The 13,865-nt window shown below is 32.3% G+C and overlaps 2 protein-coding genes across 2 annotated transcripts; one reads left to right on the top strand and one right to left on the bottom strand.

The window, feature by feature from the left end:
* The first annotated feature begins 3,033 nt into the window (after positions 1 to 3,033).
* Positions 3,034 to 7,389, top strand: LOC111282454 (putative disease resistance protein RGA3). Its single transcript, XM_022870573.2, has 2 exons — positions 3,034 to 6,728; positions 7,071 to 7,389. The coding sequence occupies exon 1, from the start codon at positions 3,126 to 3,128 to the stop codon at positions 6,726 to 6,728; it is 3,603 nt and encodes a 1,200-aa protein (XP_022726308.2). The 5' UTR covers positions 3,034 to 3,125; the 3' UTR covers positions 7,071 to 7,389.
* Positions 7,390 to 7,791: 402 nt separating this feature from the next.
* On the bottom strand, positions 7,792 to 9,852 carry LOC111282535 (ubiquitin-fold modifier-conjugating enzyme 1-like). The gene is made up of 3 exons (XM_022870686.2): positions 9,111 to 9,852; positions 8,971 to 9,032; positions 7,792 to 8,096 (listed from the first exon to the last, which is right to left on the bottom strand). The coding sequence occupies exons 1-3, from the start codon at positions 9,441 to 9,443 to the stop codon at positions 7,967 to 7,969; spliced, it is 525 nt and encodes a 174-aa protein (XP_022726421.1). The 5' UTR covers positions 9,444 to 9,852; the 3' UTR covers positions 7,792 to 7,966.
* Between the last annotated feature and the right edge of the window lie 4,013 nt (positions 9,853 to 13,865).

Raw genomic sequence — 13,865 nt, 5'->3', positions numbered from 1 at the left:
ATAATGTTTTATGTATATTTTTTAATATATTAAAAAGTAACTTTTTTTAATGAAATAACTAGTTTAAAAAATATTTTAATCATATTTAAGTATTATAAATAAAAAATTAATTAATCAACAAAATAACATATAATTCGATGAATTCAATATAAAATTAGATTAATCTCACATATTGTAAAACTTGAATCTTTAAGATCTCAAAGTTTCAGACCTCCTCCCTAAAAAGTAAATTCTTTCATCACATCAAAAGAATGTTTAAAAGCAAATTATCACAACTCTAGAAAAGATATAATACTTTCGATCTAATTTCAAGACCTACCATATCTAAATCTAATCCGGCAATCTAACCTTGTTGCTCAATAGGGTATATAATATACTTTAATTTGCAAATTTTTTCATTTTTTTTTCTCTTAAAAATCCATGGGACAAGTACCTGCAACATTGTGTTTTACAAAAGCAATAACAGATGTCTACTTAGTACTTGGAGTCGTGCTTAATGATTCTCAGAAAATTTTCTTAGAGTGAAGATTGAGGTTTTCCAACTAGGGAAGCTTTAGCTTGAAAGCTTTCTTTGTTTTCATTTTAGTACATGAATGATTGTAGTGCATTCCAAGAATCCTTCACAAGTTGTCGCTCGTAGATTAATTCTTGAGCTGTCGTTTCGCAGCACTGTTCAAGACAAACAAATTAGGTAGCAGCTTTTTGCCCGGAATTATCTGTGCATGCTATAGATCATTTGGATACGGATTCGACATTCCAACGCGATTCCTCTCTTCAACAAAGTTTGATTCTTCCCAGCTAGGAGCTGGCCAGTTCAAGGAATGATCAAATACTTTAATATTATCAGTACTTCAGCTGCATACTTCGACTAAAAGCAAAATGACAAGTGCTTACGTTTGCATGATCCTGAATGAGTGTTAAACAATTATATTGATGAAAACTAATGTAGTCTACTTGTTAATACGTTAACTTTAACTTTGATAGCTAAACATTCCAACTGGTTTTGGTTTTCTCTATATCAGATATAGAACAAAATATCTGTCATACCAGGAAACGTAGGTGGGGGAAGTAAAGTTCAACAGTTGATTAATCACCAAACCGAATAAGGTAAGACCAAATTATTAATCAAACTCAACAATCTTGACTTGATGCCAAAGCTATTGGCTACAGCCTACACGTGATTATATGTACGGTGTTTCATACCACATCGTATTTTTTTTTTAAAATTACAATCTGAAAAAAATAAAAAAGAAATTTAAACTTGTAAAATGTTATTTTTTAAAAATAATTACATAAATTAATTAATTATAATATATATACCCAAACGGTTGTGTATAATCCCTAGCTAGTGAACAGTGATAAGATATACAGTAATTGGCTTCAATGCCCATAAGTAATAAAAAGAAAAATTTAATACATTTGGTTGAAATGATCAAACAAAAAGTAATAAAATTATAGTACCACTTTTTTAACATCATGGGCCTTTAAATTGGCTGTTCAAGTAATCTAAATAATTACTACCCAACCCAACTTAGCAGTAGACTAGATATGAACCTAACTTCAGCTGAGTCCAACCAGATGGCCCAAGATTTAGCCCATAACTCATTTTCAAAGGAGTTCTTGGTTGGAGTTGGTGTTTGTCAACCGAAAACTTACAAAATTGATAACTAATTTTCCATTTTTTAAAATCCCTTTTTGAAATTATGAAAATATAAAAATTAAAAAGTAGTAGAAATCCTATACACAAATTAATATCATTTTGATTTTTTTTTAAATCAATGAGGTTTATCACGTATAAAACTATTTTAGAAATTAATAAATCATATAAGTCCATTAAACCACATTCTTTTAATCTTAAAATTTAAAATATAATATAAATATGTTTTTATTCTACGTTGTCTATCTTTATGACACATAGATACAATCATATCAGCTTTATTTTTATCATGTTTGGATTATTTTAATTATCATTTTAGTTTTTTTTTTACATGTCATCAAATTTTATTTAATAACATTTAATCTAATATTAAAAAATACATTGATTGTTTATGAATTTAGGTATTCATGAATGTATAATATTCATAAACTCAATTAATTATAAATAAATGTATTTAGTGTTTCGTGTTATTTAAAATTTTAAGTCTAGATTAATATTTATTATTAATTAATTATAAATTAAATTCAAAATTAATAAATCTAATTATTTATAAATTTTATCATTTATGAATCTTTAATATTTATGAATTCGATTAATTATAGATAAATATACTTAGTGTTTAATGTAATCTAAATTTAACATATTTATTAAATAAAATGTTCATTATAACTTATTTGACTCAATAACACAAGTTACATTATCTCTAAATTATTCCTTAAATAATTTTTAAAAAAAGTAAACTATAAGTCAATCATATACCTAATTTTTTTATATTATATTACTTATTTAAACATAAATTTTTATATTATCAATTTAAAAAGTATGATTTATTGTTATAATCTAACATATTTTCTTACATTTCAATATTAAAATAATTAAAAAAAAATCCACGACAGTGCTCGAGATGTGAACACTAGTCACTTTCTATTTTTATAACTTTAGTAGTATGTTATAAAAAATCATTTTATATATTTAATATTATCTAACATGTATTAATTGACAAGTTAAAATGGATTATTAACTGTTGATATTATTATTTTAGTATGATAATGATATTTTATTATTAAATTAAGTGTACAAAAAATTATACTTAGTATAAGATGATTTTAATATTAACTTAATTTATAAAATATATACTTACTATAAAAGATGTTCACTGACTTATTATTTGTCAAAATTACTTTTTATATAGTTTCAAAAAATGACATTTTTTCTTAAAAAGTTATTTTTTTTATAAAAAATTGGATCTTTTTACATAGTTCGACTCATCCTAACAACTGGATCTTGACGTCAGCCATTGGTCATCTCCCTGTCATACTCTTATCTGTTCCGTCTGCAGCTGTCTTCCCTCTCTCCTAGCTTCTGCTCTTATCTTTGACCATCCTTCACCCGTAGCTATTGTTAGAAATCTAAGGCCATCCCTGAATTTGCCGCAACCTTGGGTCAAAATTAAACCCCCACTTGAGGAATGGAAGTCGCTTCCTTAATTGTATCCCCTCTTCTACAGGTGATCTATGAGAATTTGGCTTCTTATCTCAGCACTGTGGAAACTTCCAAAGATAAAAAGAAGAATATCAAGAAGTTACAAGAAAAGCTGCTAATCATTCAAGCTGTAATCGAAGATGCAGAGGAGAGACAACTGAAGGATAAGAAAGTGAAGATTTGGCTATCAAAGCTTAGGGATGTGGCTTACGATGCGGATGATCTCCTGGATGAAATCACCACTCAAGTTTTGCGGAGACAGTTGGTAAAGGGAAAAGGAAAGATGGTCATGGACAATCCAGTAAAAAACAAGTTTAGAAGAATTGGGGCATCGATATATGAAGAAACTCGAAAGCAGGTTCGGGACACTTCTTTCACTCTTAAGTCAATCTTAAGTAGCTTTGAAATATCACGTAGGCTGACAAAGATTGTTGAAAGATTGGACGAAATAGCAAGAGAGATGTCTGACTTCCAATTCAAGGAAGTTGTAGCTTATAAAAGATCAGATACTATGGAGAAGCGGGAAACTGGATCGTACTCGGAGCTGGAGGAATCAGAAATTTTTGGTCGAACAGAAGACGTGAAGAAGATTGTTGATTTGCTGTTATCATCCGATGCTGATAGTTGGGTGATTCCAATAGTCGGGATTGGGGGAATTGGGAAGACGACACTTGCTCGATTGGTTTACAATGATCAGAATCTGGATGGGCACCTTGACAAGAAAATTTGGGTTTCTTTGTATAAAAATTTCAGCACAAAGAAGCTTCTAAGTGAAATTTTGGAGTGTGTGACTGAGCAGAGGTGTGAATCCTCCGTGATGAGTGTTCTGCAATCCCAACTCCGAGACTCATTATATGGAAAGAGATATCTACTTGTGATGGATGACGTGTGGAGTGATGTCCAAGAAGAGTGGGATAAAGTACGGAACCTGTTAAGATGTGGAGCTGAAGGAAGCAAAATTATAGTCACCACCAGGAGTGAAGAAGTTGCTTCTGCAATGAGTAGTATTCTTCCCCACCATTTGGAAGCCCTAACCAAAGATGATTGTTGGACCCTGTTCAAGCAGCATGCCTTTGCATATGGGGAAGAAGATTCCTATTCAAATCTATTGCCTATCGGTCAGCAGATTGTAGAGAAGTGCCAAGGTTTGCCTTTAGCAGCTAAAGTTCTTGGTCGCATGTTACGATCCAAAAGAGAGGAAGCTGAATGGTCGCGTGTGCAAAAAAGTGATCTATGGAACCTCGATGCAGGTGAGAAAAGAATATTATCTGTCCTGAGGTTGAGTTTCAATCATTTGCCATCACATTTAAAGCGATGCTTTGCATACTGTGCCATATTTCCTAGAAATTATCATTTGAATAAGGAAAAGTTAATCCAACAGTGGATTGCGGGAGGCTTTGTTCAATTATCTGCAGGTGATCATCCTAACATGCTTGAGGACATTGGCAATGAGTGCTTCGATGATTTACTGAAGATGCAATTTTTCCAACTTGCAAGCAGTACCAATGTGGTAGAATTTAAAGTGCCTAATCTGATGTATGATCTTGCCAAATCTGTTGCTGGAAATGAGTTCTTGACAATAGAAAACAGTGATCAAGCACAAGGAGTTGGTGGTGGCAATTTTGCAGAAACTCGACATGCATTGGTTGATAGTGATTACAGGTCCAATATGCTACCAGAAGTCTTGCACAACGCACATAAATTGTGTACCCTCAGCCTGTTGGCTTCTGGAGAAATATCAATGGAATCCCTAAGAAACCTATATTCGCATTTTAGGCACCTTAAAATTCTGAATTTGAATGGAAGTGGCATAAAAAAGATGCATAGATCCATTGGTGATTTGATATATTTGAGATATCTTGACCTCTCAAACACTCCTCTTGAAACATTACCAGAGACAATTGGTCATCTGTGCAATTTGCGAACACTTGATCTCTCAGGATGCACTGATCTGCTAGAGTTACCTAAAGAGATAATAAAGTTAGTAAAGCTGATACATTTAAACATAAAGGGTTGTGTAAGGCTTGCTCGCTTGCCTGTTTTTCCTAGTGGTTGTATACAGAGGCTTCAGACTTTACCCATAGTTATTGCTGGCAGGCCTTTATTCATGTTCAATGACCTACAAAATCTTCGAGGTGAGTTGAAAATTAAACACCTTGAGAATGCTAGATCCAGGTACGATCGGGATGTGCTTCCGAGGGATGTGCAACTTCACACATTGGGACTATTTTGGGGTGATGGTGATGATGTTAAGTTAAATCGTAACATATCAAGACAAACCAGAGAAAGCCAAGCTGAATCTGAACGCTGGATGAATTTGTTTGAGCCAAACCACCATATAAGAAAGTTGTCAATAAATGGGTATCCGGGACTGCAATTCCCACACTGGATGAATACCTATGCTATCAGCAACTTGACAGAGCTCGAGTTAACCAATTGCAGAAGTTGTGAAACTCTCCCCCATCTTGGCCAACTTCCAAACCTTAAGTGTCTCAATATCCAAGGGATGGACAACGTGGTGAAAATCAATGATGAGTTCTCTGGTGGAGGAATGAGGCCATTTCCATCATTGAATGAACTAACCCTCCGAGACTTTCCTGAACTTAGAACTTGGGAAAGCATGGGTTCAACAGAAGTTTTCCCTTGCCTCAAACGACTATCCATCATGAAATGTCCATTATTAAAAACAATGCCATGGTTTCCAACTCTTCAACACTTAGTGGTGCAAGACTGTGATCCATTGTTACTAAGATCAGCAGCAGAGCTGAGAACACTTTTGACACTTGTTATTGACTCTTTTCGAGGGATCGGTTTCTTCATACCAAAAGTACTGCTGGGAAACTGTTGCTTTCTTATTTCTTTGACAGTTACCTCTTGTCCCAGCCTTGAAACATTGCCAGCTAATTTTGGGAAAATCACAGGTCTGAAGTCATTGAAAATTGCTTTTTGCGAGATGCTAGAAAGTTTGCCTGATGGATTCGCAAATCTCATCTCTCTAGAGACACTGGATATTATCGAGTGTCCTAGATTAAGTACTCTGCCAGAGAAAAGCTTAGAAAGATTGAGCTCACTCCGATCACTCTCTATTGAAAATTGTGCGGGCTTGACTTCTTTGCCAACAGGAATGCAACATGCCACGGCCCTTGAGTGCCTAACAATTATGTTTTGTTCGAATCTGGCTTCTCTACCAGATGGTCTACAAAATCTCTTGGCACTTAAGAGCTTGACCATTTTAAGTTGCCAACAATTAGCATCTCTGCCAGAAGGAGTTGAACATATGAAGATGCTACAAAATCTGGAAATTCGTATCTGTCCAAAACTCATGGCACTGCCAAAGGTAAACAACCTCGTTTCACTAAGATCTTTGACAATTTCAGATTGTCAAAATATAAAGTCTCTTCCAGAAGGCATCCAGCAACTCAAAGATCTTCAACACCTTTCCATTAAAGATTGTCCTGAACTTGAAAAACGATGCAAGGAAGGGGAAGGAGAGGATTGGCAGAAGATATCTCACATCCCATATGGTTATGTGGGAACATCAATACCTCAAAAAAGAAAGGACACTGGAGCCAGCTCCTCAAGTTCATAGGTAAGACTCTTTCTCATTGCTTCTTTTCATTTTACCTATAAACAGTCCCCGATGGTATTAGATTTGATTTTGGATTTAGTTCATTCTCTTTTTTTCTTTTTATGGTTCTCCATAATGGATTTTTAGTCGTGCCCTAATCTTCTGTTGGTGGAGATAACTGTGGATAATACGAATGGAAATTAGTAAGTAGTAGTTGTTGGACATAACTGTGGATGATATGAATCCTGCATAAAGTTGGTGGAATTGGGCATTTGTAAATCTTTTTCTTAATGCCAAATTAGAACCATAAAATTGCTACTTGCAAAATAACTCTTGGCCCTGTTCTTCCTGTTCTTACTGCAGGTAACACCAGGGTGGCAAGAAGATACAGTAGTATCTATTTGGCATACCATCCATTTCCATCTGATCTGCTTCTGCGATTTACTTGGACTCGAGCATACAAAAAAGCAGGCTAAATTTTATGTTTTATGGATTTTGGTTCCGCCCGGCTTTGCTAGTTTGCTAGGCATTCATTGGTTTCACTGTTATCTAAGTTGTGCAGGTTCTTATTAGTTATTTCAGCATTTGTGGTAGTAGCCTGTGGGCGGAACAATTTCACTTGTTTTGTATAAGTAATTTATGGAAATAAAGCTGTGATATGACTGTCGCCCGTTTTTTTTCAGTGTGACAATGAATTGTTGATGTAAAACTTGTATAAGTTCGTTTCTTCATCCTGCTGCAAATTTTAAGTAGTTTAACCTACCATCCAAGGATGGTTTAGCACGACGAATAATCAATCACCAAATCTGGTTTTGGCCCATCCTTTAGACCACGAAGGTAGTGGCATTTTTCTTGTGCAAATAAATGATAATCTAATAGTGACAGTCTAAAATACAGCCACGGAGCCACAACTCGGTCTCACGCACATTTTCCCTTTTTTTTTCTTTGGCGAGGTAAGGTATAGGATCATAATAGAGAGGAGATGCAGCAGCTGGATTTGATTCAAGGAGTGGAGAAGCACCCACCCCTTAAAGGAAAGAGTTAAATTTTGACAGACTTAACATAATCAATCTTGACAAATGCATTTGATAATAATATTAGATCCTATTTGCATTCCAAAAGTAATAAGAAGTTTCAACATTATCTATCTGATCATAACAGATAGATTAGACACTATCAAGAGCCACTCGGTAAAAATGTATAATTATGCCTGAGAGTTTATTTCTGAAACTCAAGGTACACCTTTAACATCAGAAATGCTAAGACTCATTAGATGAGGCTGCGTCATCCTTGTGCTTGATCATACCAGAATCGACAAGAATGGGAATCTCTGCAGCAAGCCATGGAGCAAGACCCAAACAAAGTGCATGTGCTATACCAAACCTAGGACTGCACAACAAGATCAGAGAAGATAGAACTATTGAGTAACATTTCCAGCAGAAACAATATGAATAAGTTCAAAAGGGTTATAACACCAGTTATTCTTAAAACTATGGCTGAATTCCAGTTAATCCATTAACAGAGGTTTGAGCAGTCAGATACTTGAACTTCCATTTCTCATTCGATGTATGCCACATATTAATGGAGTTAAAACAAGTATGATGATGAAACATACTGCACTTTTAAACTGGATTGCATGATACTAACACATTAAAATCTCTTTTTCAACTCTTACGCCTCTCAGAATTGCCCTCTATATCTTCCTCAACCTTTACATATAAAACTTCAGATTCTATTTCCTCTAATTTTCAATCAAACTCAACCTAGTTTTGCAGCTACCTATTAGACTCCATCAGAAAGAACTAACACTTTCAAATCATTTGCCTGAATTGGACAAACATTGAATGAATGAAGTTCTTGAAAGGACAAATAATCATTCAACTATGAAATTGAACATGGGAAAATAGCTTAAGGATGATTGGTGTACATAAAATAGAAATTTTCCAACAAAGATTATAAATACAGACTGAATCAAGTAGACATCCTCTACTTGATCAAAGGTCACATTTTGCTCATAAGTACATTAACAACTACTTAATTCAAGTCACTTCCATTTTAGATTTTGGATTCCATTTCCCATCAAAACCTAACAGCTAGATTAGTAATTGTACACTACAAGCACATAAAATACCAAGCTGAATTCTTCTACTTTCTATATCCCTAATTTCCTTCATACCGAAATAAATCACGAGAAACATAAAAATCGACAAATTAAAACAACACACTTTGCAAAAAAAAAAAGAAAACCTAAAATTCAGCATACCAATTTTTTGCCCAAAGTGGCTTGAAATGCACGGTCAAACAAATCTTCCCTCCTCTATACATCTGCCAAAAAAAACAAAAGTAATTAGCAAACCAAGCAATTAACGAAAAGGAAAAAGCAAAATCAAAATCAAATTTCACCTTCTGAGTCTTGCCATCGAGTTCCGGCAACTCGAGCTCGGGAGCAGTGGCCGGATAAGTAACGGGGATATCAAACTGGAGATCGAACTCGTGCTTGAGGAGGTTATGGACGTACCAACACTTGCCGGTCCAACGAGTCCCTTCGGAATTGGCAGCGGATATTCGGAACCAATCATTGTCGTTGGACTTGTTCATCTGCGTGTAGGCGATCAGAGCCCTGTACTCCTCTTTCAGCCTCTGAGTCCATGCCGCTCCATCTCTGGGGCCCGCCTTCGTCGTCAGTAGCGGGATCTGAGTCAACGTCGACTTTGTGTTCGGGTCCCAGCCTTCCATTTTCTGGTTTCCCCTCTTTCGCTAACCCTAACCCTGATCCTATTTTTGATTTTGATTGAAGATTGAAAATTGAAGTATAAATGCCCGTTGCAGTTTGTAACTGTTATCCGTTAAAAGGTTCAGCTAGTTTCTCCGGGAAAAAAAAAAAGTCTGTTATTATATCGGATCAAGGAGGGTATCGTTGGAAATTCGCTTTTAGTGTGGAAAATGCAAAGTTCAGTTAATTTTGCACTCAGCGACTGACAGCATATCACCTCCAATTAATATAATTAATCAATTACTGGGCCTACCAAGAAAAGTATGTTTATGCTCCCTCCAATCCAAACCCCTCTTTGCTCAAAACCCTAACCCTTTCCCCCCCCCCCCCCCTTCCAACAATCCCCACCCAAAATCGATCAAATGTAGAGATAGGTAGATACAGTGAGGATAGAGATAAGATGAGTGCGACCATGTGCGAAGTGGATTGGATTTCAAAATTTTCAGGGTCTGTGGTTGCCACAACTTTTCTTACAAATTAGTCGTGGACAGCCAACTATATTTAGGGAAGGTAGTCCAAACTGAATCGGATGGATTTTAATTTAATCTGATTTTTTTAAAGTTAAATATTTTTTTAATTGAATTGAGTTGGGTTAAATTTTAAATAAATTTGATTTAATTCAGCCTAATATATATAAAATTATTTTTTTAATATTTATTTAATTTTATATTTATATTAAAAATAATATTTTTATATTTAAAACATATTTGATTAATTTCAAATTAAGTAAGATCGGATACGATTTTATATTATATCATATTAAATTCGAATAAAAAATAAAAAATTTATAAAATCAGATCAAATTTAAATTTTATATATATATATATATATAATTATATCGAGTTTGAGACGAATAAAAATTCATCTCAACTCGATATATTATCATCCCTAATTATACTTATATTTCAAGATCTGGAGGGAGCAGCTTTGCTTGATTCTATAATAATAATAATAATAATACAATGATAATTAACTGTTATTGTTAAAGCTGTTTGGCTTTGCATTGTTGATCAGCAATTTGATAATTTCCTCCCATAATTGGAGGAATAGCTAGGCAGGGTGCACCACCATAGACAAATGTTGTTCAACTTAATTCTAATACCTCATTAATTCCAAAGGTCTTAGTATAAATTGATGACCAAGTACCTATAACAAATCAAGTCTTCAAGTCTTAGCACATGAAAATTATATGAATGGTATTTATAAACATAACCCTCGTTTGAGATGATATCTTGATATATAATCTCAATCAAATTTTTATAAGTAAAAGTCATAATATTTTATGTATAATTTTTAATATATTAAAAAGTAACTTTTTTTAATGAAATAACTAATTTAAAAAATATTTTAATCATATTTAGGTATTATAAATAAAAAATTAATTAATCAACAAAATAACATATAATTCGATAAATTCAATATAAAATTAGATTAATCTCACGTATAGTAAAACTTGAATCTTTAAGATCTCACAATTTCAGACCTCCTCCCTAAAATGTAAATTCTTTCATCACATCAAAAGAATGTTTAAAGGCAAATTATCACAACTCTAGAAGAGATATAATACTTTCGACCTAATTTCAAGACCTACCATATCTAAATCTAATCCGACAATCTAACCTTGTTGCTCAATAGGGTATATAATAGACTTTAATTTGCAAATTTTTTCATTTTTTTTCTCTTAAAAATCCATGGGACAAGTACCTGCAACATTGTGTTTTACAAAAGCAATAACAGATGTCTACTTAGTACTTGGAGTCGTGCTTAATGATTCTCAGAAATTTTTCTTAGAGTGAAAATTGAGGTTTTCCAACTAGGGAAGCTTTAGCTTGAAAGTTTTCTTTGTTTTCATTTTAGTACATGAATGATTGTAGTGCATTCCAAGAATCCTTCACAAGTTGTCGCTCATAGATTAATTCTTGAGCTGTCGTTTCGCAACACTGTTCAAGACAAACAAATTAGGTAGCAGCTTTTTGCCCGGAATTATCTGTGCATGCTATAGATCATTTGGATACGGATTCGACATTCCAACGCGATTCCTCTCTTCAACAAAGTTTGATTCTTCCCAGCTAGAAGCTGGCCAGTTCAAGGAATGATCAAATACTTTAATATTATCAGTACTTCAGCTGCATACTTCGACTAAAAGCAAAATGACAAGTGGTTACGTTTGCATGATCCTGATTGAGTGTTAAACAATTATATTGATGAAAACTAATGTAGTCTACTTGTTACTAGGTTAACTTTAACTTTGATAGTTTAATATTCCAACTGGTTTTGGTTTTCTCTATATCAGATATAGAACAAAATATTTGTTATACCAGGAAGCGTAGGTGGGGAAAGTAAGTTCAACAGTTGATTAATCACCAAACCGAATAAGGTAAGACCAAATTATTAATCAAACTCAACAATCTTGACTTGATGCCAAAGCTATTGGCTACAGCCTACACGTGATTATATATACCGTGTTTCATACCACATCGTATTTTTTAAAAAAATTATAATCTGAAAAAAAAAAAAAAATTTAAACTTGTAGAATATTATTTTTTAAAAATAATTACATGAATTAATTAATTATAATATATATCCCCAAACGGTTGTGTATAATCCCTAGCTAGTGAACAGTGATAAGATATGCGGTAATTGGCTTCAATGCCCATAAGTAATAAAAAGAAAAATTTAATACATTTGGTTGAAATGCGCAAACAAAAAGTAATAAAATTATAGTACCACATTTTTCACATCATGGGCCTTTAAATGGGCTGTTCAAGTAATCTAATTAATTACTACCCAACCCAACTTAGCAGTAGACTAGATATGAACCTAACTTCAGCTGAGTCCAACCAGATGGCCCAAGATTTAGCCCATAACTCCTTTTCAAAGGAGTTCTTGGTTGGAGTTGGTGTTTGTCAACCGAAAACTTACAAAATTGATAACTAATTTTCTATTTTTTAAAATCCCTTTTTGAAATTATGAAAATATAAAAATTAAAAAGTAGTAGAAATCCTATATACAAATTAATATCATTTTGATTTTTTTTTTAAATCAATGAAGTTTTTCACGTATAAAACTATTTTAGAAATTAATAAATCATAGAAGTCCATTAAACCACATTCTTTTAATCTTAAATTTTAAAATATAATATAAATATGTTTTTATTCTATGTTGTCTATCTTTATGACACATAGATACAATCATATCAGCTTTATTTTTATCATGTTTGGATAATTTTAATTATTATTTTAGTTTTTTTTTACATGTCATCAAATTTTATTTAATAACATTTAATCTAATATTAAAAAATACATTGATTGTTTATGAATTTAGGTATTCATGAATGTATAATATTCATAAATTCAATTAATTATAAATAAATGTATTTAGTGTTTCGTGTTATTTAAAATTTTAAGTCTAGATTCATATTTATTATTAATTAATTATAAATTAAATTCAAAATTAATAAATCTAATTATTTATAAATTTTATCATTTATGAATCTATAATATTTATGAATTCGATTAATTATAGATAAATATACTTAGTGTTTAATGTAATCTAAATTTAACATATTTATTAAATAAAATGTTCATTATAACTTATTTGACTCAATAACACAAGTTACATTATCTCTAACTTATTCCTTAAATAATTTTTAAAAAAAGTAAACTATAAGTCAATCATATACCTAATTTTTTTATATTATAATACTTATTTAAACATAAATTTTTATATTATCAATTTAAAAAGTATGATTTATTGTTATAATTTAACATATTTTCTTACATTTCAATATTAAAATAATTAAAAAAAATCCACGACAGTGCTCGAGATGTGAACACTAATCACTTTCTATTTTTATAACTTTAGCAGTTTGTTATAAATAAGTCATTTTATATATTTAATATTATCTAAGATGAATTAATTCATCGGTTAAAATAAATTATTAACTGTTGATATTATTATTTTAGTATGATAATAATTTTTATTATTAAATTAAGTGTACAAAAAATTATACTTAGTAAGATGATTTTAGTATTAACTTAATTTATAAAATATATACTTACTATTAAAGATGGTCACTAACTTATTATTTGTCAAAATTACTTTTTATATAGTTTTGAAAAATGACATTTTTTCTTAAAAAAATATTTTTTCATAAAAATTGGATCTTTTTACATAGTTCGACTCATCCTAACAACTGATCTTGACGTCAGCCATTGGTCATCTCCCTGTCATACTCTTCTCTGTTCCGTCTGCATCTGTCTTCCCTCTCTCTTAGCTTCTGCTCTTATCTTTGACCATCCTTCACCCATCGCTATTGTTAGAAATCTAAGGCCATCCCTGAATTTGCCACAACTTTGGGTCAAAACTAAACCCCCACTTGAGGA

This window comes from Durio zibethinus, chromosome 3 (genome assembly GCF_047325235.1).
Source record: "Durio zibethinus cultivar Kanyao isolate XHJ-2024 chromosome 3, ASM4732523v1, whole genome shotgun sequence".
Classification (NCBI taxonomy): domain Eukaryota; kingdom Viridiplantae; phylum Streptophyta; class Magnoliopsida; order Malvales; family Malvaceae; genus Durio; species Durio zibethinus.
This window is presented reverse-complemented; position numbering and strand designations above follow the sequence as displayed.